Raw genomic sequence first — 26,142 nt, 5'->3', positions numbered from 1 at the left:
AGAAAATTTATACTCACGCACATTCACGCACGAAAATCTTTTAAATGTCGTGACTCACGAAAAATATCGTGACTCACGCAAAATGTCGTGACTCACGAAAAACCTCGTGACTCACGAATAATTTTATGAGTAATTTACCTATAGAACCAGACTAAAAACATGAGTATGATTAAAATCGAGAGCGTTATAAAACTGGTTAACACCTAGGATGTCACTAAAATTATAAATGAATTCAACTCGTAGGTATTTTATGTTCGTAAGCGGGATTATTTTCGTGAGCGTGTTTTTCCGAAATTCGTTACTCACGCACACTCACGACGATATTATTTTCGTGATTCACGCACGACATTTGATTGGTTAATCACGCACACTCACGCCGTAGCCGTCAGCGTGACTCACGAATCACGCGTGAGTCACGAACATTTTCGTGAGTCACGACAATTTCGTGTCACGTGCACACCTCTACTTTATACCCACGTATAGTTCATAACATGCCCGAGACACACTTAAAAAAAGGACAAAATAATAAAATTGAACTACAAACAAATAATTTTTTGCAATAAAAATTTAGTATTAGTTTTTTTTTTAATGTACAACCGTCTATATGAAAAATTACATTTAAGTGAACGAAAACTTTCTCACTCACTCCAACCCAAAAGGGTATTCATATACCGCCAAAAAATCCCATTTTAAAGAATTTTTGTTTTTATACCCTCCACCATAGGATGGGGGTATATTAACTTGGTTATTCCGTTTGTAACACATCGAAATATTGATCTAAGACCCAATAAAGTATATATATTTTGGGACGTGGTGAAATTCTGAGTCGATCTGAGCATGTCCGTCCGTCCGTCTGTTGAAATCACGCTAACTTCCGAACGAAACAAGCTATCAACTTGAAACTTGGCACAATTAGTTGTTATTGATGTAGGTCGGATGGTATTGCAAATGGGCCATATCGGTCCACTTTTACGTATAGCCCCCATATAAACGGACCCCCAAATTTGGCTTGCAGACCCTCTAAAAGAATCAAATTTCATCCAATTCGGCTGAAATTTAGTACATGGTGTTAGTATATGGTCTCTAACAACCATGCGAAAATTGGTCGACATCGGTCCATAATTATATATAGCCCCCATATAAATCGATCCCCCGAATTGGCTTTCGGAGCCTCTAAGAGAAGCAAATTTCATCCGATCCGGCTGAAATTTGATACATGGTGTTAGTGTATGGTCTCTAACAACCATGCAAAAATTGGTCCACATCTATCAATAATTATATATAACCGCCATATAAACCGATCCCCCGATTTGGCTTGCGGAGCCTCTAAGAGAAGCAAAATTCATCCGATCCGGCTGAAAGTTGGTACATGGTGTTAGTATATGGTCTTTAACAACCATGCAAAAATTGGTCCACATCGGTCCATAATTATATATAGCCCCCATATAAACCGATCACCAGATTTGACCTCCGGAGCCTCTTGGAAGAGCGAAATTCATCTGATTCAGTTCAAATTTGGTACGTGGTGTTAATATATGGCCTCAAACACCCATGCAAAAATTGGTGGAAATCGGTCCATATTTATATATAGCCCCCATATAAACCGATCACCAGATTTGACCTCCGGAGCCTCTTGGAAGAGCAAAATTCATCTGATTCAGTTCAAATTTGGTACGTGATGTTAGTATATGGTATCCAACAACCATGCAGGAATTGGTTTATATCAGTCCATAATTATATATAACCCCTCTATAAAGGGATCCCCAGATTTGACCTCCGGTGCCTTTTGGAGAAGCAAAATGCATCCGATCTAGTTGAAATTTGGTACGTGGTGGTAGTATATGATATTTAACAACCATGCCAAAAGTGGTCCATATCAGTCCATAATTATATATAGCCCCCATACAAACCGATCCCCAGATTTGGTTTTGGAGCCTCTTGGTACATTGTGCTAGTATATGGCCGTTAACAACCATGCCTAACTAGGTCCATATCGGTCAATAGTTATATATAGCCCTCAGATAAATCGATCCCCAATCACACAAAAATTGGTCCATATCAAGTTCATAATTGTATATAGCCCCCATATAAGCGACACCCATATTTCAATTCTGGCTCCCTACGTACCGTGCAAAAGTCCATATCGATTCGTACTTATTTGTAGATTTACCTATACATACCCTTTTTGTCTAATATATACCACGTATGGACTAACTCACAATTTAGAAAACGATGTTAAGAAGTTTTAAGATACCACAATCCAAGTAATTCGATTGTGGATGACAGTCTTTCGTAGAAGTTTCTACGCTATCCATGGTGGAGGGTACATAAGATTCGGCATGGCCGAACTTACGGCCGTATATTCTTGTTTAAATTAAAATCTAATTGCGTTTTTATTTAATTTTCCATTCACTGGTAAATTATTTTATTTTATTCCCAGCCTTTTCAGATTCCTTGGTGAAATTCTTCTTTCGTAATCAATATCGAAATAATTTAAATTAAGGCAAAATCTTTGAAGCTTTGTTTGTTTTCAGTATATTTGGAAAAAAGTAGGGTGTTTTTCGTGTCCAAAACGAGTCCATCCCAGTCATCAACCCATATTGCTTCCAAAATGTAAAATAAAAAATTATTATGTATATACAAACAACAAGCCTCCTTAATAAGCTGAATAAAATGACAATAAAGAATTGACATAAAACTAAATGTTACGCATCTTCAAAGGTAGCCGCTGGCTGGTCAATTGGTTGTTCGGTTAAATACAGACAAAATTGTATCTTAGTTTAATTTAACGAATAACAGAGCTCTCCTGATGTTTACTGCTGTTTCTTCTTTACCAAAACTGCAGATTCATTTCATTTGATTTCAGAGTTAATTTTATCATTGGGTTGTGGTAAAGAGGTAGACTGTTTCTTTTTATCCGCTCGACACAGAGATGGAGATATAATACATGTATCATTGCATTTGCAACACAGCGAAAGTATAAATTACATACATGGTTGGGAGCCACCGTGGTGCAATGGTTAGCATGCCCGCCTTGCATACACAAGGTCGTGGGTTCTATTCTTGCTACGACCGAACACAAAAAGTTTTTCAGCGGTGGATTATCCCACCTCAGTAATGCTGGTGACATTTCTGAGGGTTTCAAAGCTTCTCTAAGAGGTTTCACTGGAATGTGGAACGCCGTTCGGACTCGGCTATAAAAAGGAGGTACCTTGTCATTGAGCTTAACATGGAATCGGGCAGCACTCAGTGATAAGAGAGAAGTTCACCACAGTGGTATCACAATGGACTGAATAGTCTAAGTGAGTCTGATACATCGGGCTGCCACATAACCTAACCTAACATACATGGTTGGAAGGCTAAAATATAATCTTGATTAGTTTTTCTAAGGTGGAAAATTCTACGAAAAATTTAAGAACTAGAAGCCAGTACAACAGAGCTTTAAAATCGACTCGTCGATTAAGCGACTTTTAAAACAAAACTCGTCAAGACCAAATCCACTTTCTGAAACTTCAAATTTTTTGGAAAATTAACTCAAATATTCTAATCAATTTTTGATGTTGACCAAAATCGATTGTTTTCTAAAAAAGTCGATATGAACAATTCGCCGTTCAGTCTATCAGTAAACCGTACGAAATGTCTGTTTTCGTAGAAAATCCCACAGTGGGGTCAAACGCTCAGAATTGTCGGCGATAAGTGAAAAATCGATAAATAATCGATCACATGAATAAACTGCAATATCGATTATGACATCGAAAATTAATTATGATGCGGGCGACATCTGGGACATGTTTCGAAAAATTTATCATTGGCATTATCTTTGCGACAAAATGATAATATGAACGGCACATAAGGGAGACAAGTTTCGAGATATATCTGTTATTCGCTTCACCTAATTTCCAATAATCGCAACAATTAAAAGTCAACGTTTCCAAATTTTGAAAAAGTCTACAACTCGAAAACCAAAATTAGAAAAAATTAATTTTTTATTCTTATTACAATCTCTAGACGCAGATAAAGAATATGAGTACCCCAAACATGTTTTAATGCTATGCAAAATGTTATTTTTGCATTAGCGTAGCTAGACAATTTTCCTAGGGGGGGCTATAGCTAAAACTTTATAGAGTGAACTTATAGGTTCAACTAATGTTTTATTTCATAAAATTTAATAAAAAATAGACATCAAAATAACTCGAGAATCAATTTATAATAAAGCAACTAAAAGTACCCTACGGGAAATTGGTGCAAATTGTGAAATAAAATTATCAGAATAACCTTTTGTTCGATATATTTCAATTTTTTTTTTCATTTCGGGTTCGATTAGGAGCCCAAATTGAAAGAGATTTCTAAGAGTTTGTCCGAGACTGGTTCCTGAGGACCTGTTTATGGGTTGCTCCTGCTAAATTGTCCCAGGACATGTCCTTTGGGGTGAGTCCAAGACGCGTCCTAAAATGTAAGTTTACTCCGTCAATGACAAACCCATGTAAAGGTTGACGGTCCCTTCCATACGTTTTGATCAGAACTGGGACTGGTCCATACACACCAGTGACAATTCCTGTACCAGTTCTGTGGTTGATCCATTTCCCGTAGGGTAGTTCCACACTTTTCCCAACAAAAAATTGGGAGTTGTTCTAAAGGCACAACTTTAAAAGCACTTCCAAAAATGTCCTCACAAAGAAGTTAACTATTTTAACTACACAGGAAGTTTTTTACTTCATTTTTTTTTTATACTTTAATGCGTAATTTTTTGTTTTCTTTTTTCAAATAGTTTAAAAAAAGAGTAAAAGAGTAAGTAAGAGTGTACCACTTCCAGACCCAAAAAGAACATTTTCATTTCTTTTTGGCGACGCTTTTTTGGAGCATTATTAAGATATTAATTTATGAAAGAATTGTTCTAATATCAATTACTATTTTTTATTCAACTAAATCATAAGTTCAACCACAGCTTTATTTCATAAATATCAGACTTCTACCACAACCCAAGTAATTCGATTGTGCATGAAAGTCTTTAGTGGAACTTTGTGCGTTGTACGAGTATATACTTGTTTAATTTTTATAAAAATGTAAAATCGTAAATAGGTTTTCAAATTCTGGGGGGGGCTAAAATTTTTCTGGGGGGGTCTAAGCCCCGTCCCCGGAGGCCTTCCTACGCTTATGTATTTTTGGATGGTGAACATGGAAAATTTTTGTAGCAAAAATGGTTGCCGAAATCAGACACATAATTTTTGAGAAAATAACGTGGGTGCGACATACATGTTCCAGGTTCACTCCCAAAAATAACATTTTGTTCTTAAAACATGTTTGGGATGATCATATTCCTTCTCTGGGTGTACTCACCCAGTAAAAAAAAGCGTCGCCAAAAAAGTAAAGAAAATGTTCTTTTTGGATCCGGAAGTGATGCCAAATTAAAGCAGAAGCGATGAATTTAACATGGGCTTGTCATAGGACGGATTCCAATATTTCAACAGCCGCTGCATTGAATTTGCATCATTTGTGAATTCAGTGTTTTGGATGTGAATTGAGAATTTTTGTGATATTTCGACAAATGAATGATTTAAAAAAAAAATTTATGGTTATAACGCTTGTCTGCAGCGTTTGTCATCAAATATTTTCAAAAATTTGCAATTTTTATAGAAAGGATTTAACATTTTTTTTCGGCTAAATTTAAATAATTTGTACCATTTTATTAATTCTTAATATGTTTTAACCTATTTGAAACAAATAAAAATAAACTTCCCTTTAAAAGTATGAAAAAAGTGGGTTATAAAAAGAATCGACTCAAATGAACTTCCTGTGCAGTTAAAATAAAGAACATCTTTGGGAGAGCATTTCTGGAAGTTCTTTTAAAGTTGTGCCTTGAGAAGAACTTCCAATTTTTTTTGCTGGGAAGTGCTTGAATTGATCAAGGGAAAGGGCAATACTTATTACGAAAAAAAAACACATTGTCAACAAGGGGCTATCTGAGTGACTGCGGACATATAAAACCAAAAAAAAAAACTGAATACAGAATACAGCTAAATTGTGACAATAAAATGTAACAGTTTTTTAATTGGTATCCCAACAACAAGCACATCATCCGAAACTGTTGTTGGTTGAGTCATTGGGCTAAACGTTCATCCAAGCAAGTACCGTAGACTTGCATCATTGTCCACCTATGCTTGTATGTTTTGCCTGAAAATGCAGTTAATTGCATTCAACAAAAACGTTCCTATTTTTTTTCTTCTTTTTTTATTTAATTTTTTTTTTTTTTGTGGACAAGAGGGAATGGGTTATTGTAAAAATGTTTCAAAATCCTGGCGAACAGCAATCGCCTTTAACATTCAACAATGATGACACGATGGAACATTGCTAAAACAATCCAACATTTTTTTTCATTTATTTACCAGAATGAGGACTTTGCACAATTTCGTTTGCTTAGCTCCAAAGATCCAACAAAAAATTGCAATAAAAACAAAAAAACTTGAAGCCAGTTAAATTATGAAGCTATGCAAAACATGTGCGAAGTTGAAACGTGAGGTACATTATTAATTTGGGTTAAGGATTAAAACGGTAAGAATAAACATTTAATGGGCTTAGCCTTTCTTTAGAATGATGAAAAATTACCAAAAGAATATTTATTTTAATGGGAAGAAATTGTCAGATTTCTTTTGAAAAATAATGTAAATTTATAAAAAAAAAAATGAAAAGGAGCAAATGCGTGGGCGTCTTAACATAATCTTCTTAAGAAGTACTCAGCAATAGCTTTACTCTTTACATCAAATAAGCCAATTTAAATGAGTTGTATTATTGTTCTCAGTTGGAAATTATTAACTACATTGATAGAAAAAAAAAATATTTTAACGATTAACGAATTACGTATTATAAATATTAATATGTCTATTATTCTACATTTGCCAAAAAATATAATTTATGTTGCCCGAAAACAGGCATTTGAATGTTTTTCAAAAAGTTGTAAATTTTGGTATTAAATTGGCAAAATTAGCAACTCAAAGATTTATACACAGAAAACTGTAAACTGCTTTATGGGAAAAATTACGTTATTCTATAATTGAACATTTTTCAATTGAAATCTTAATTGTGTAGTAAACAATATTCATTTAATTGATTGAAAAATCTTAATATATAACATTTTTTTATAATTTTATAAATTTATTCTTATATTTCTTCATTGATTGATTAATTTATTTTTTAACTAAACAAACGCAAAAATTAATTGTATCATTGGATGGATTGTTTTACATTGAACTTTTTGCGTTGTCATTAATACTTATACCCACATTTAGATCGTAAATTTTTTAATTTTACGCTATAGAAAATTAATGTAGAAAAATAAAACGAGAACTAACTTTAAAAAAAAAATAAAAGAAAACTAAATTAAATGAGCTGTAGTTCTGTAGGTTTTATACACACGCAAAAAAATAATTCTTCCCTTCCAAACCAAATTTTAGACAAACAATGTTCGTTTCTCATTTGCTTTTTGCTTTAAGGAAGTTTATTTGGAAGAAAAGTATATACTTTTTGTGATAAACGGTTATTCTTTTCCATGATGTAAAAACAATTTCATAAAGACTAACTCAAAAATCAATCTTTTCTAGCTAATTGCATTTTCCCTCACATCTTTCTCACTTCCACGAGGTTTTTTAGTTTTTAGCACATTTTTCTGTAATACAAACAATGTAGAAGAAATTATTCGATTTTAAAAATTTTTTAAATTTTACCTTTTGCCTGGACGGAGAATCGAACCGCCGCAATTTGTAAGCCAACACACTATCCACTGAGCTATGTAGCTGTTATTGTCATCAATAGAAAATTATATTTATATAGCATAGCTTGCGGCGCCCACGAGCCGATTAAACAAACTTTATTTAACAGAAACATACATTTAGTTGGACACCGTGGAGCACCGTGGTTGCTACGTCCGCCTTGCATGCCAAGGGTCGTGGTTTCGATCACTGCTTCGACCGAACACCAAAAAGTTTTTATACCATCCACCATAGGAAATATTGCTCTAAGACCTCATAAAGTATATATATTCTGGGTCGTGGTGACATTCTGATTCGATCTAAGCATGTCCGTACGTCCGTCGGTCTGTTGAAATCACGCTAACTTCCGAACGAAATAAGCTATCGACTTGAAACTTGGCACAAATAGTTTTGATTGATGTACGTCGGATGGTATTGCAAATGGGCCATATCGGTCCACTTTTACGTATAGCCCCCATATAAACGAACCCTCAGATTTGGCTAGCGGAACCTCTAAGAGAAGCATATTTCATCCGATCGAACTGAAATTTGGTTCATGATGTTGGTATATGGTCTCTACCAACCACGCAAAAATTGGTCCATATCCGTCCATAATTATATATAACCCCCATATAAACCGATTCCCAGATTTGGCTTGTGGAGCCTCAACGAGAAGAAAATTTCATCCGATCCTGCTGAAATTTGGTACATGGTTTTGGTATATGGTCTCTAATAACCATACAAAAATTGGTCCACATCGGTCCATAATTATATATAGCCCCCATATAAACCGATCCCCCAGATTTGTCTTGCGGAGCCTCAAAGAGAAGCAAATTTAATCCGATCCGGCTGAAATTTGGTACATGGTTTTTGTATAACCAAACAAAAATTGGTCCACATCGGTCCATAATTATATATAGCCCCCATATAAACCAATCCACAGATTTGGCTTGAGGAGCCTCAAAGAGAAGCAAACTTCATCCGATCCGGCTGAAACTTGGGGCATGATGTTAATATATAGTCTCTAACAACCATGCAAAAATTGGTCAACATCGGTTCATAATTATATATAGCCCCCATATAAAACGATCCCCAGATTTGGCTTGCGGAGCCTCTAAGAGAAGTAAATTTCATCCGATCTGGTTGAATTTTGGAACATGGTGTTAGTATATGGTCTCTAACAGCCGTGCCAGAGTTGGTCCGTATCGGTCCATAATTATATATAGCCCCCGTATAAACCGTTCTACAGATTTGACCTCCGGAGCCTCTTGGAGGAGCAAAATTCATCCGAACCGGTTCAAATGTGGAACGTGGTGTTCGTATATGGTCTCTAACAACCATGCAAAAAATTGGTCCATATCGGTCCATAATTATATATAACCCCCATATAAACAACCATGCCAAAATTGGTCCATATCGGTCTATAATTATATATAGCCGATGCCCAATCACACAAAAATTGGTCCATATCGGCTCATAATCATGGTTGCCACTCGAGCCAAAAATAATCTACCAAAATTTTATTTCTATAGAAAATTTTTTCAAAATTTTATTTCTATAGAAAATTTGTTAAAATTTTATTTCTATAAAAATTTTGTCAAAACTTTATTTCTATAAAAAATTTTGTCAAAATTTTATTTCTATAGAAAATTTTGTCAAACTGAATTATTACGTATTTAATCGGTCTTTTTTAATTTAATATATACCACGTATGGACTGTGTTGTTGGTTCAAAAATATTTTTTTTTTTTGTTATTGAAAAAATAACAATTTTGTATTTTTTGGTAAAAGTTAAAATTTTTGAAGATATTCAAAAAACTCCAACAAAAGAAAGAAAGAAAAGAAGAAATTTTTCTTTTAAAGTGAAGAAAAATAATTATGTCTACTAAATGTTCTGGAATTTGTCGAAAAATATTTACTTATTTTAGTGAAATCGTCGTGACATCTGCGCTTCTAATACAGTTTAGTTAAAATTTTCTAAAATTAACTAAAGTTTTCTTTCCTGGTGGGTTCACTGCTTTTTCCAGTGTATGTGACACTAAACCCAATTTTATTGTATTTTAATTCATGGAATTAATTTAATTTCCCTTGATTTTAATAATTTTTTGTGTACGATAGTTAAACGAACTAACAACGGGGGAAAATTATACACAATTGAAGCATCAAGATTTACTAAATAAAAATACAGTTTAAATGAAATAAATTAACTAAATTCTAAATTAACTTATTTTTTTATTATTCCTTTCTGATGGGTTCATGGTTTTTAGAGTGTAGATTACATATTTCATTAAAAAAAAAATAAAAATAATTTACACAACTAATTTTTTACATGATTTTGATTTTTCTTTAATCCAAATATTTAATCCAAATATTCAATATCTGACTTTTTTAAGATTATTTATTTAAATGCAAAAATATTTTTATTTATTTTAAGGGAAATTATTCGAAAAGGGAAAAATTCGACTAACTCGAAAGACATAGGATTTTAACGAAGTACCGGCAATTTCTAAAATTCTTGACCTAAATCGAATGAAAAAAAAAACTTAAATCAAAAGATATGCAGATTACTATAATTATTTTTTTACTTTTAAAGAAATTTGTCATAAATTTCAAGATTCACTTTATTTCATATTAACACGATATTTTTTTCAGTGTGTTTGGCCGACTTTTGGCTCTTCTTTTCCGCAATCCCATATATATTAAAAATTTTATTTTCTCTTTTCTAATGACAATCATCTTCATTTCCATTTCCAGGTTTCCGAAAATGTACGCATAGGTCATATTGTCGGCTATGTGGATGGTAGTGATGGCCGTAAACAAAATATGATATTTCATGAGGATAATCTCTATATCACTTACACTCTGGCTGCCCTCTCTAAAGATGTGGTAGAAGGAGTTTTTGATATAGATCGTCATACTGGATCCCTGGTGGTAGCCCGTCAACTGGATCGTGAAGAACAATCAGAATATCGCTTGGAAGTACGAGCTCTCGATACAAGTGCCAGTAATAATCCCCAGAGTAGTGCCATAGCAGTTAAAATTGAAATAACCGATATCAATGATAACGCCCCAATATGGTTGGAAGATCCTATAGGACTGCAAGTCAGCGAGTTAATGCCTCCCGGTTCGGTATTATACAATTTCACAGCCACTGACATTGATATGGGATTAAATGGTCAAGTTCAATATAAATTGCTGAAATATACCCCAAAAAATATAAATCCGGTAGAGAAAAATTCTCTTAATACCTTGGAGGAGCAAGATCTCTTTGCTGTGGATATTTTAACGGGAGGTCTAACTCTAATGGGTTCCTTAGATTATGAAATGATTAAGGAATATATACTCATTGTCCAGGCTTTCGATTTGGCTGAAAATAAATCGGAACGTTTGCATTCCACAGTCACGGCTGTAGTTAAAGTTTTGGATGAAAATGACAATGACCCCGAGTTCGTTATACCTCCTGTGCAGAAAGAGATGCGTAATCGTTATGGAGTTCCCAGTAAAGTGGACACGCCTACATCGTTGATTTATATAAGCGATAATAGACGCATAGGAGATGTTCTACTACAAATGGTGGCCATCGATAAGGATTCTGGAAATAATGGCCGAATTTCTTATATACTGGAAAGTGGCAATGAATTGGGTTACTTTCGTTTGAATCCTGATTCTGGATCTTTGGAACTTGTCAAATCATTACCTCCCCATGGCAATAGTGGTGAAGTGGAGAGCCATGGTCCAAAAAGAACTTTAAATCGTAACAAATTTGAATTGGTTGTTAAGGCTCAAGATCATGGTCGTGATAAGGAGCGCCGGAGCTCTTTGATGAAGTTGCAAATTTTGGTGCGTGGAACAAAAAGTAATCCACCTCGTTTTACACAGTCCATGTATTATGCCAATATTTCGGAAAAATCCCCAACTGGTAGTTTTGTATTGGAAGTGAAGGCAAAATCTTTGAATGGTGGTGAAAATGGTGAGTAAATAATGTTTACTGTAATTCTGTATATTCATAGGGCTATGGTCACACGCTCCAATATTTGCCCAAAATGAGTGGCAAACTTTTTTTTCTGGAGTACTTTCGTAATATATTCTTATGTTATGTATCCAATTTGAGCTAAAAATATTTGCTGTTTTGATTGTGACGACGAATTCTTTTTTTATTTATTTATTAATTATATTTACAATAAAATTATAAATATAATTGTAAGCTTTAACTGCTAGGGTCTTAAGCTTGGAATTCTTTATTTATTTCGGTCAAATATTTGCTTAATGTGATCTTACCATTAGGATAAAAAAGAATTTTTTTTTTCACAAAAAAATGAAAATTGTGCTCCTAATATATAATCGTGTAACTTCAGACTCAAAATTTGATATTTTTAGCTCATATTGGATATATAACATAAGAATATTTTCCAAAAATGATATCCAGGTATTACGAAAGTGCTCCAGAAAAAAAAAGTTTGACACTCATTTTGATTTTTTTTTTTCAGTAAAATTTGGTAAAAATATGATTTAAGTCCTTTAAAGATTTCTAAAAGTCAATTTTTATATGCTGTAGTCAGGCTTAAAAATTTTTTTGGAAAAAAATATTGTCATAAGTACAAAGATTTCACGTCCTTCAAAAATGAATGCCATCTTTTCGTAGCAAACAACACGAATGTCTCTAATATAAAGATTTTTTGCACTGTGGTTGAATTATTTCTAGAGCCAGTAATGTATACACTTGTGGGCTCAGAATCACCTTTTGAGTTGACATGATCCTGGATATACATCCGTCCGTCCATTTTCATTTGATTTTCCTCATATGTCGCAGGTAGAAATTTTTTAAAAGTTATAAACTACCAGTAGAAAACGATTCTTCATACACTGAAAAAAAATACTGAAAGTAGTTGAGGTCAAAGATTTCGTGTCCTTAAAATACGAATGAGAATTTTGCTTAGCATAGCATAGACGAATTTTTTCCTTGTCCAAAATTCGATCCAAAATTCGACTTTTCAGTGAAGTCGATTTGTCTTTATAGTTAAGTGATTCGACTTCAAATTGGGTATCTGAACATGAAAGAAATTTTCATTTGACTAAGGTCTAGTTGGTTTTAATAAATCGGAAAAAATCTTCATCCCAGGAAAAAATGTGGAAGTTCTTCTAAAGGCACAACTTTAAAAGCACTTCCAAAAATGTCCTCCCAAAGATGTTCTTATTTTAAGTACACAAAAAGGTTTTTTAATTCAATTTTTTATAACTTGCTGCTTTCATATTTTTAATAGGTAATTTTATTTATTTATTTTTTTTTTTTTTGTTTCAAATAGGTTAAAAACAGAGCAAGAATTAATAAAGTGTTTTAAATTATTAAATTTTTTTTTGAAAAAAAAAATGTTAAATCCCTTCCAGAAAAATTTGGAATTTTTGAAAATAGTATAGTTCAAACGTTTCAGACAAGCGTAAGAATGCATTAAAAGACATAAAAAATAATATAAAAATAATTTATTTGGAAAAATATCATTAATTTTTTTTTAATTCACATCCAAAACAGGCTTCGTAAAATCAGGAAGCTTTTAGTAAAACACACCTTAAGACAACAAAAATGGGTAAAATAAAAAGAAAACTTAGTAAAATCTATTCAAGAGGCTTTGCAGCATATACTGAACTCTAACGCATAACTTTTTTTTGTTTCCTTTTCTTGCTTTTGTGTCGTTAACATTGAAAATATAATCAACTGGCAAAAAAATTAGGGCATTAGACTGTTAAGAAGTGATGCAAATTCAGTGCTGCTATTAAATTAACATCGCTTCTGCGCCAAGTTTGAACCAATTCCGGATCCAAAAAGGACATTTTCACAACTTTTTTTGCGACGCTTTTTTGCTGGTATAATGAGTCAAATCGTTTTTAAATTTTTTGACTTTTTGTGTCTCGACTACAAAACAAAAAAGCGTTAAAAACTGTGAGATATTTTTCCATACTTTATTTAAAAACATTTTTTACTTGAAACATAATACAATTTCTATTTGGAGTCGTGTCTGAATTAGGAAATTTAAGAAGCCGTTAAAACTCGACTTAATAATGAAACGTTTCACACTACTGATTAATGGTGAAAATAATGAAAACGTTTCGTCAGTTCCAATTGAAATTTTCTTCGTGTACAATACTTCAAAAATTGAGATATGACAATATATTCATTATTTTCTTTAAAAAGTTACAAAAACAAATCTCATCGCTTTGTAATTTCTTCGTCCAAGCTATTCCAAAATTTCCCTTAAATATTTTCAAAATCAAAATCTCTTCCTTAAACAGACAATTGATGTTTATATCGTTTTCCTTGTGAGAAACTTTATGAAAATTCACTCACGTCTTGTCCATCAAAATGTCTAAAAATGTCTACTCTTCCAAAATAACTTCCCCCATTTAAACATTTCACACTTCAACTAAAGATTGACAGTACCACGAAAGTACTAAAACCCAAAGTGTCACGATTGAAATGAAGCATTCAACTTCTAACAAAACAAAGGCAACTAAGTAATATTAACATTTTCTTTAAATGCTTCACTATTTCTACAATATTTTCTGAAAAAAAAAACTTTTTTACTATCCTAAACACAAAGTGTTAAAAACAATTAACGGTTTTATTTTATTTTTATCTCTTCCTTTTTCCATCATCGTCATCATCTTATAAACCATCTGTTGACGATTCAGCCAATCTCACCTATGAGATACCAACAGGTGTCGCCGATAATCATTTTCATGTTGACACCCAACGTGGCATTGTCACCACACGCGGACAATTTGATCGTGAAACAAAAGCTTCATACATTTTGCCAATTTATGTTTACGATGCCAAACGCTCAAAAGCCAATCTAATGGCAATGGGATCCATTGACCCATCATCATCGGAAGCCACGGCAAGTGCTTTGGGAATGACATCTGTAGCAGCAGCGGCAGCAATGGCAGCTCGTAGACAACAACGTTCGTCGGTGAATGAGGCAGCCACAGCACAAAATGGCCAATTTGATGTGGCCACTTTGCATATAACCATAACTGACGTTAATGATCATGCACCGGAATTTAGACCAGGCTCTTGCTATGCCTTATCGGTGCCGGAAAATAGTGATTTGGCTGTGATACATACCATAGTGGCCACTGATTTAGATGAAGGAGCAAATGGAGAGATTGTCTATACAATTATAGGTAAGTGAAAAATTACATAGCCTCAAGACTAGGTGAAAAGGAACAAAAGGTCAACATAAATTATAAAACAAGTAAGTAAAGCAGAAAGTCGGGCGGGGCCGACTATATCCCTCCTACTGAATTAGTAAACATTTTTTGTGGGGTGGAGTATCAATGGTATAGGGTTGGGAGATATACCGCATTTCAATATTTAAGAACATTAAAGGGTACATTTTTATGGGAGTTTTGTCACAATCTGAACACAGATATGTCTGGTATTAGGAGCTATAGTTGATTCTACACCTACAGAGTTAGTATGCCACTAATATTGAGTCCATTATTAAAAAAGAAGAAATCTTTCAATTAGTGTGGGTAAAAATCCAAATTTGGGAAACTTGGAAACAAATTTATGTACACCCAGAGAGGAATATGATCACCTCAAACATGTTTTAAGAGCAAAATGTTATTTTTGGGTGGTTTCTCGTAAATCATGTATCTGATTTCGGCAAGCAGGTTATATTTGACGAGAAAATAACATTTTAGTGACAAACATGTTACATGGTCACCATACAATAATAACATTTTGCTCTTGAAACAGGTTTGAGGTGATCATATTCCTTCTCTGCGTGTAAGAGCTACACGTTAGTCTAACTACGATATTGAGTAAAATTGATTAATAAATAAGAGTATTAACGCCAAATTTGGGAAAATCGAGCTTAGAATATATATGGGAGCTATATCCAAATCTGAACCAATTTATATAATATTTTGCAAGTTTTATTGATACCACAAAAGGTCACCTTGTGCAGAATTTCAGTAAGATCAGTTAAGAAATGAGGCCTCTGTGGTCACACCCTCAAAAAAAAATCGCTTCTCCAACATATGTTCCAAACATATTTTGCAGGAAGCACATATATTATTGGATACCGCCGAGACATTAATATGTTTGTTTTATGTGAGCATATTATATGTTTGGAAGCATTTTGAGTCCAAAAATAGTATATGCTTGGAAGAATTCCCCAAAGAAGATTGTGTTCATTCCCTCACATAATTTTCACTTCCACGAAATTTTTGAGTTCTTCGCATCTTTTTCTGTAATACAAATATGCTGTTTTTTTTTTCAAATGTCTATTATCTTGGTTCCGAATGTCTATTCTCTTTATTCCGAATACTCATTCTACTATTCAAATTAAATAATATTTAGACTTAAGCATACCAAATTTTTATTATAAAACAGTTTTCCGAAACAACATACAAGCGGTTTCACAGAAATTGCTCTCATTTCATTCTCTCGCTGTGTTATGTTGATATCTTTTTATTCAAATCTCCCGGTTTCCATCTCTATTTCTTTCTCTATACTAACTCTCTCTCTGTCGCTCTCTGAATAAAGTATCACAACATATATATGTTTACTCGAAATTTGTAAATGTATATATGTTTACATTCACACATATTATTTATATGAAACATTCATGCCCCAAACATAATATATTCTAACATATTAACATATGTGTCCCAAACATTTTGTGTTAGTTTAGGAACATTACATGTTTGCACTTAAATATATTGTGTTTAAAAATTGTGCCCGAAACACATTTTGTTTATATCGGAACATATGAAAAACATATTTTTCTAACAGTGCAAGAATAATGTTAGTAGGGGCAATTTTCAAAATCGGGATATACATATATATATGGGAGCTATATCTAAATCTGAACCGATTTCGATGAAATTTTTCACATATAGTTAGTGCTATAGTAGATTATATTTAGCCAGACTATAGGTTGATAAATAAGCCAAATTTGGAAAACTCAGGCAGCTAAATCTGAACCGATTTCAATGATTTTTTTGCATATATAGTACGTGCTGTAGAAAATTAGATCTGGCTAACTTTGAGTCAGATCGGTTGATAAATAAGGGACTTATGACCACATTTGTGAAAATCGGGCGATACATATATATGGGAGCTATATCTAAATCTGAACCGATTTCGATAAAATTGTGCACACTTAAAGGGTGGCCAATTGGATGACTTTGTGTCAAAGTTGACGCCTATCGGTTAGAAAATTAACGCAATCTGACCTCATTTATCGAAATCGGGCGATACATATATATATGAGAGCTATATCTAAATTTGATCCGATTTTTTTCCAAATTCAATAGCGTTCGTCCTTGTGTCCAAGAAGCGCTCTATACCAAATTTAATCACAATCGGTTAATAATTGCGACCGGCATCTTGCGGACAACAAATCCACGGACGGCCGGCGGGCACCAAGCACTAGATCGACTCAGAAGGTGATTCTGAGTCGATCGGTATATATTTTATGGGGTCTAAAATCAATATTTCTGGTAGGCACATTTTTTGGCAGATCAAAGTTATTATACCCTGACCACTATGTGGTTTAGGGGTTAAATTGGGTATACTTTTAGGCGCTGACAAAATTGACATTGATCCAATTAATGTTTTAATTAAAATGTCTATCAGTCACAGTTTTAATTAGGCATAAAAAAATATTTGATTTGAAATTAATTAATTGATTCAATTAAAACAAGTATACACGGCCGTAAGTTCGGCCAGGCCGAATCTTATGTACCCTCCACCATGAATTGCGTAGAAACTTCTACGAAAGACTGTCATCCACAATCGAATTACTTGGGTTGTGGTATCTTAAAACTTCTTAACATCGTTTTCTAAATTGTGAGTTTTAGGAGCCAACGTGGTGCAATGGTTAGCATGGCCGCCTTGCATACACAGTGTAGTGGGTTCGATTCCTGCTTCGACGGAACACCAAAAAGTTGTTAATCGGTGGATTATCCCACCTCAGTAATGCTGGTGCCATTTCTGAGGGTTTCAAAGCTTCTCTAAGTGGTTTCACTGTAATGTGGAACGCCGTTCGGACTCGGCTATAAAAAGGAGGTCCCTTGTCATTGAGCTTAACATGGAATCGGGCAGCACTCAGTGATAAGAGAGAAGTTCACCAATTTGGTATCACAATGGACTGAATAGTCTAAGTGAGCCTGATACATCGGGCTGCCACCTAACCAAACATAATTGTGAGTTAGTCCATACGTGATTTATATTAGACAAAGAAGTAGTAAGTATAGGTAAGTCTACAAATAAATACGAATCGATATGGACTTTTTCACGGTACGTAGAGAGCCAGAATTGGAAAATGGGAGTCGCTTATATGGGGGCTATATACAATTATGAACTTGATATGGACCAATTTTTGTGTGATTGGAGATCGTTTTATCTGAGGGCTATATATAACTATAGACCGATATGGACTTAGTTAGGCATGGTTGTTAACGGCTATATACTAGCACAATGACTCGGATGAAATTTGCTCCTCCAAGAGGCTCCAAAACTAAATCTCGGGATCTGTTTATATGGGCGCTATATATGATTATGGACTGATATGGACCATTTTTGGCATGGTTGTTAAATATCATATACTACCACCACGTACCAAATATCAACCAGATCGTATAAATTTTGCTTCTTCAAAAGGCACCGGAGGTCAAATCTGGGGATCGATTTATATGGGGGCTATATATAATTATGGATCGATGTGGACCAATTTTTGCATGATTGTTAGAGACCATATACTAACACTATGTACAAATTTCGGATGGAATTTGCTTCTCTTAGAGGATCCGCAAGCCAATTTTGGGGGTCCGTTTATATGGGGGCTATACGTTAAAGTGGACCGATATGGCCCATTTGCAATACCATCTGACCTACATCAATAACAACTACTTGTGCCAAATTCCAAGTCGATAGCTTGTTTCGTTCGGAAGTTAGCGTGATTTCAACAGACGGACGGTCGAACATGCTCAGATCGACTAAGAATTTCACCACGACCCAGAATATATATACTTTATGGGGTCTTAGTTCAATATTTCGATGTGTTACAAACGGATGGACAAAGTTAATATACCCCCATTTTATGGTGGAGGGTATAAAAATTATTATTAATAGATTCAATTAATTATTTAGTTAGACTTTTTAATTAAAACAGTTAAATAATTAATTTAGGATTGAAATTGACATCGATTAGAATTTTTTTTTAATTAAATTGTTAATTGGAACAAGTCTTTGTTTAATAAAAACAACGAAAATGTTCACCCATTCTCTTAGCTAACTGTGTTCTTAGTTTAATAAAAAAAAATTAATTGATACAATATATTTTTTTTTTTTTAATTAAAGACATAACTATTTTCAATCGCATTTTCAAGTGACTTTGTATTTTTATTTTGATTGAAAAATTGATTGTAAATTTTATTTAAATTAAAATACATATTTTAATTAAAAATTTTCATTGATTGACCTAATTTTCTTAATGTTTCTAGTTTGATTAAAATGTTAATTGTATCAATTAATTGTTTTAATTGAAAAATATTCACCTTCAATTAACTTTTTAATTGAAAATGTTTTGGTCATATTTAGACCTGCTTGTAGACAAAAAGCGATTTTGTGCAAATTTCAGAATGATAGCTCTATTATTGAAGGCTTTAAAGTATTTACACAAGGCAGGCAGACAGACAGACATAACGTTCGTCTGAGAATTTCATCCATATTCAAATTCATTTAACTTTATATAATCGGAAATCTGTACTTCGGTGTGTTATAAATGGAATGACAAACTTTTTGTACCCCCAGTACCAATCTATGTTAATGGTGGCATACAAATGATTGGTATCAAATATAAATTAACTTTTTTCTAGAAATACGAAAATATATTTTTGACTAACCAATGATATGATTTTTTTCTTTATTTATCATAATCTCTGTTTTATCTCTCCCTCCCCCTAGGTGGCAACACTGGCAATAAATTCAGTCTTGATATGCATTCGGGTGAATTGACAGCTCGTCCTTTAGATCGTGAACAACAATCACGTTATATCCTACAAATACAAGCCTCCGATCGTGGTTCACCCAACAGCTATCAGGGACATTGCAACATCACCATTTTGGTTGAGGATCAAAATGATAACGATCCACATTTCGAACAACCCAAATATGTGACAAGCATTGCTGAAGATGTCCCCATCGGTACGAGTGTATTGCGCATTAAAGCTTTGGATGATGATTTAGGTGTCAATGCACGACTATTGTACACATTGGCCAATGAGACACAATGGCAGTTTGCCATAGACAATAAAAGTGGCGTTATAACAACAGTGGGGTAAGTATAGAAAATAAGGGAGTTTACAGGGGGTTTCTTAAAATATGTAAATGGAGCCTTTCATAGCTTTAATGTTAGTTAATGAATTGAGATAAACTATGATAATTAGATGATGTTTAGAAAACAATTTAATGTCGTTGCATATTTGGTGGCATCTTAACATGTCAAATGAATCGAAATCCAAAAATTTTCAATACCACAATTAAGGACAACTATTATAACCCTTCTTTTGGAGATCGTTTACCATTCTATACCATAATACCTTGGCTTGCCTGGGGCTAATACTTATCTCAGATGGAATACCTCGCGTAACATCTTTCAACAAATTTCGTTTTCGTTTTCAGATTACGCGGACAATGTTATGTTCGTAAACTGAAAAAAGGCTATAATTTTATTAATACACAACCTACGCAATATTATTTAGTTTGTGGTTGTTGTTGGTATTTTTTTTCGCCGTGTTTTATTGGTGGCCGTTTTGTTTGCCTTGCAATACAACACGGACCGACGGACGAATGAACTCTCTACAATTGTGGCACATGTTTGTTTGTTTCGTTGCAAAAGGATTCATTTGTTGACTATGGCAATGTTGTTGCCTGTCGCCTTGCTATGTTGGTGATGTTATTACTTCTACAATGGGGTGCTTTTGATATTGTCTTCGTTTTGGTTTCATATCTTTTCTGAGAGAGGGGGGAACCTTCAAAATGATACCTACAACAAATTGTTTTATCTTCATACTATACTCCACACAAAATACCAGCAACAAACTTAAAATATTTTTTTTGACGATTTTTTGTGATGCAATTTTTTCTCGTTTAGTCCTACAAGTAACCGAAATAACGATGTTGCGATTTTTTCCTCAGTTCTTTGATTTTGGTAGTCAATATCTGTTGTTAATATTTTTTGTAAGGTGGAGCCATTGGTTTCAACATCGCTGGTTGTTGTGGTTGTGTGGCAAGTTGTATGTTGCTACAACAATTGTACATTACTTAAAGGTCGTTTTTGGGTCCACTCAAAGAGACGACCAACAACGATGACTGGTCTACACAGTGGGTTCGAAATTATGTTTTGGGTCAAAAGGTTTTTTTTAAATTACTTTTATACATTAAATTTAAATTTACCATAGAAATAAGTATACACCGTAAAAAATTTGGTAATGTTGAATCTAAAATATCCATTATCATGGAAAGCATATAACAATTTTCTTCGGAAATATTTCGTTGTAATGAGTTGTGATGATGATTTTTGCTGTGGATCAAAACTGGGGAAAATTATCCGTTGAAAGTGGGTCTCTAGTAAATTGTAGACACTTAGGTATTCTCTTATGGACATTTGAGTGTACCCGACTGATTCGGTCGACACAACTAATACTACAGTTTGCTCAAATCGTCTCACTAATTGTATTCTTTTTTGATAATTTCCGTATTTCTGAACAAAGATATTCTGTTTTATATTATTCACGAAGGTTATTGATGGAAATGGGCTATAGCCCCCTTTCTAAAATGCGGGAATAATATTCCAGCAAAAACAGTGTCGCCAAAAAGACAGTGAAAATATTCTTTTTGGATCCGGAAGTGTTGCAAAACTGGCGCAGAAGCGATGAACTTAACACGGGCTTTTTATAGGATGGATGTCCACAATTTAAACAACCATTGCATTAAATTTGCATCCCTTTTTAAGGTGTTATCTGAAGTCAGTATTTTGGATGGAAATTTATTTATTACTTTTTTTTTTTTTTTTGATATTTTGCCAAATAAATCATATTTATATTTTTTTATGAATTCTAACGCTTTCGTGAAACGTTTGACCTCAAACATTTTCAAAAATTCGCAATGTTTCTACAAAGGATTTAGCATTTTTCCCCAATAAAATTTAAATAATTTGTACCGTAATAACAAATAATAAAAATGAAGAAAGCGAGTTATAACAAGTATATACGGCCGTAAGTTCGGTCAGGCCGAATCTTATGTACCCTCCACCATGGATTGCGTAGAAACTTCTACGAAAGAATGTCATCCACAATCGAATTATTTGGGTTGTGCTATCTTAAAACTTCTTTACATCGTTTTCTTTATTGTGAGTTAGTCCATAGGTGGTATATATTAGACAAAAAAGTTATGTATAGGTAAGCCTACAAATAATTACTAATCGATATGGACTTTTTGCACGATACGTAGAGAGCCAGAATTGAAATATGGGGGTCGCTTATATGGGGGCTATATACAATTATGAACTTGATATGGACCAATTTTTGTGTGATTGGGGATCGATTTATCTGAGGGCTATATATAACTATATATCGATATGGACCTAGTTAGGCATGGTTATTAACGGCCATATACTAGCACAATGTACCAAATTTCAACTGACTCGGATGAAATTTGCTCCTCCAAGTGGCTCCAAAACCAAATCTGGGAATCGGTTTATATGGGGATTATATATTATTATGGACTGATATGGACCACTTTTGGCATGGTTGTTAAATATCATATACTACCACCACGTACCAAATTTCAACCAGATCGGATGAATTTTGCTTCTCCAAAAGGCACCGGAGATCAAATCTGGGGATCGATTTATATGGGAGCTATATATAATTATGGACTGATATGAACCAATTCCTGCATGGTTGTTGGATACAATACAATAACATCACGTAGCAAATTTCAACCGAATCGGATGAATTTTGCTCTTCCAACGGGCTCCGGAGGTCAAATCTGGGGATAGGTTTATATGGGGCCTATATATAATTATGGACCGATTTCGACCAATTTTTTCATGGGTGTTTTAGGCGATATATGAACATCACATACCAAATTTGAACTGAATCAGATGAATTTTGGTCTTCCAAGAGGCTCCGGAAGTCAAATCTGGTGATCGATTTATATGGCGGCTACATAGAATTATGGACCGATGTTGACCAATTTTTGCATGGTCATTAGAGACCATATACGTACACCATGTACCAAATTTCAGCCGGATCGGATGAAATTTGCATCTCTTAGAGGCTCCGCAAGCCAAATCGGTGGATCGGTTTATATGGTGACTATATATAATTATGGACCGATGTGGACCAATTTTTGCACGGTTGTTAGGGACCATATACTAACACCATGTACCAAAATTTCAGCCGGATCGGATGAAATTTGCTTCTCTTAGAGGATTCGCAAGCCACATTTGGGGGTCTGTTTATATGGGGGCTATATGTAAAAGTGGAACGATATGGCCCATTTGCAATACCATCTGACCTACATCAATAACAATTACTTGTGCCAAGTTTCAAGTCGATAGCTTGTTTCGTTCGGAAGTTAGGTTGATTTCAACAGACGGACGGACGGACATGCTCAGATCGACTCAGAATTTCACCACGACCCAGAATATATATACTTTATGGGGTCTTAGAGCAATATTTCGATGTGTTACAAACGGAATGACAAAGTTAATATACTTTGTCATTCTATGGTGGAGGGTATAAAAAATGTAATTAAATACCTGTGGTGGAAAAATAAAGAACATCCTTGGGAGGACGTGTTTGGTAGTGTTTTTAAAGTTGTGCCTTAAGAACAACTTCCAAGTTTTTTTGCTAGGATATAGTGGAGCTACAAATTTTCTGGAGCTAGGGCCTTGGAACTGCCGTCGTGTAATAGTTAGTATTGCACATTCAAAAGGTCGTGGGATCATTCCCAAATTCGGCCAGTCACCAAAACGTTTTTCAGCGGTGGAATATGTTATCCCCTCTCAGTAATGCTGGTGACGTTTTTGAGTATTTCAAAGCTTCTCTAAGTAGTTTCACCACTATTTGGAACGCCATGCTGAATCGGCTTGTCATTGAGCTGAACATAGAATCTGACAGCACCACTTAATACGAGAGATGATAATTGCAAGTTGTTCCACAAACATTTCTTTTTAAGAGCGTCCCGGGATCCTCCATCATTTTTTTTTTCGTTGAAGTTCTTTTGAACCATTTCTAGAAAATACTCTATTTAGTGGTTTAAAGTTAAAATTTAAATTTAAATATCGCAAAACATCAAAGAAGTAAAAAAACGGAATAAAATTCAAATTACAAATTTCAGCCCCTCGAAGATTTGAACCTGTGCCTGATGACTTTTTCACTTCCAAGGAAATTCTTTTGGTTTTGCAAATTACCAGAGCTTTCAAATTTCATTAAGTTTAAATGGAAAAAAATATATTTCTACAAGAACGTAACTAAATATATATATTTGGTGAAAAAAAGTTTTTTTTTTTTTTATTTTTAAATTTCTCCATTCAAATGACCTTCCAAAGCACAACATCTAACACAACTTCAATGAAAAGGATACGAAAATCAAGAGCTTCCGTCCTATGAGAAGCTCATGTAAAATTCAATGGATATGATCCAAGTTTGCACTACTTCCGGATCACAAGTTGGGGATCAAAACTACATTTTTTTGAAGTTCTTGTTTTTTTTTTTCGAGGAAAGAACAGTCTAAGTAAGCCTTAATTATCGGGCTGCCACTGTAAAAAAAAGCATAACCCACCACTAATCCCATTGTACATAGCCATGAGACACAGATAATCCAATCAAATTAAATCAATACATAAAGTTCCCATTTTGCTATAGTGGTTTTTTTTTTAACAGCCATATTCGTCTAAAAATAAACCAGAAAACGCTTTTAACACAACATTCACAATAAATACGCATATGGTGTGAAAATATATATCCCTTGCAAAGGAGAGCAAGAGAGAATAAATTGTCTGAGAGAATGACTAAAGAAAACCCCAGAGGTCAACACATTTCACAAGTTGAAGTGCTCCGAGTAAAACTTGGCGAAAAAAGGACCCCCTCTGGTGCAAATTTATTCATATGAACAATCAACGATGACAACAGTTGCAAAACTAAAATGTTTCTGCCGCAATTTATACACAACCTCCTTGGACGATTCCAAAGCTCTTGGCCCAAAAGTAAGGAAGGGAAGAAGTTTGTTTTTATGTATGGTTGGAAAAAAATTGGATTTGCTAGTGAAATAATCATATTCCTCAATCTGAATTTTAGTCAATCTGGAATGCTTTAAGAAAATAGGGTTGGCAATATTATTGTGGGCTCCACGAGTACCACCAAAACAATCATCACATATCCACTAGTTCAAAGTTATAAAAAATATAAAAAAGATTTCAGCTAATTTCGAAGCTGGCAATGGTGTCTACATCATATAAAATCAACAGACACTTGTTAGTGCCAATTCTCTTGAAACAATGTGAAAAAGTGAAAACGTTTTTAGTTTTATTTTCTGATTCGGCCCATATGCAATATCATTTCGTATGGGTAGAGTACCTACCAGCAAATGTTTTTTTTTTTTGTTTTATTATTTTTTGTAATTTTTTATCAAAATCTTTGACAAGAAAAAATACCAACTACCCAAGAGAAGAAAACAAAACTTATTTCCTCTCTCATTCCTATCTTGCTTGCTATAAGAGCGGCCTTGTTATCAAGAAGTGCTTAATTTGTGGCAAAATGTTTTGGACTAACATGTGACAGTTGCTGATTAAAAAATGATGATTTATTATAACTTGTTGCGGACGGTAGTATGAACATCGGCCATTCTGAAGTTTTCATCTACAGTCATACATATTTGTGTGTACTATATGGCGAGGTGAAAAAAATATGTCCTTTCTTAAGATATGTTTTTTTATAACTTGCTTGGGGAATGGTTAGCAACCACTCTGGTGGATAAGGAGTGTCTACTATTACTCTCAGGCATCGTATGGATAAATTCATCAGATTTGCAAAAACCCATAAATCTTACACAAGTAGGAATTTTCCATTTTATATATTTTATTCAGGAAAAACAAAAAAAAATCAAACCAATTTTGGTGGATCTTCTCTATCGATACAAATCTAGGGAAAGATAATTTAAATTGTATTAATATTTTTAGATTGTATTGGAAAAATTTAATTACTCGAACATTTCACAGTATTATTAAAAAATTATTTTATTAATAATAATTATATTATTAATAAATAACTTTATTTAAATCAATAGGAAACCAAAAAGATATACAGACAATTGCAGTGTCATAAAT

At 33.8% G+C, this 26,142-nt stretch overlaps 1 protein-coding gene across 1 annotated transcript in view; it reads left to right on the top strand.

Moving 5' to 3' along the window:
* Positions 1–26,142, top strand: part of ds (dachsous cadherin-related 1) — a 423,698-nt gene that overhangs the window by 378,443 nt on the left and 19,113 nt on the right. The window contains exons 8-10 of the mRNA XM_075297546.1: positions 10,496–11,711; positions 14,426–14,917; positions 19,713–20,085. Coding sequence (XP_075153661.1) covers positions 10,496–11,711; positions 14,426–14,917; positions 19,713–20,085 — 2,081 coding nt within the window. The remainder of the gene's footprint in view (positions 1–10,495; positions 11,712–14,425; positions 14,918–19,712; positions 20,086–26,142) is intronic.

This window comes from Haematobia irritans, chromosome 2 (assembly GCF_050003625.1).
Source record: "Haematobia irritans isolate KBUSLIRL chromosome 2, ASM5000362v1, whole genome shotgun sequence".
Classification (NCBI taxonomy): Eukaryota; Metazoa; Arthropoda; class Insecta; order Diptera; family Muscidae; genus Haematobia; species Haematobia irritans.
The sequence above is the reverse complement of the archived record's forward strand: the minus strand, read 5'-3'. Positions and strand labels throughout refer to the sequence as shown.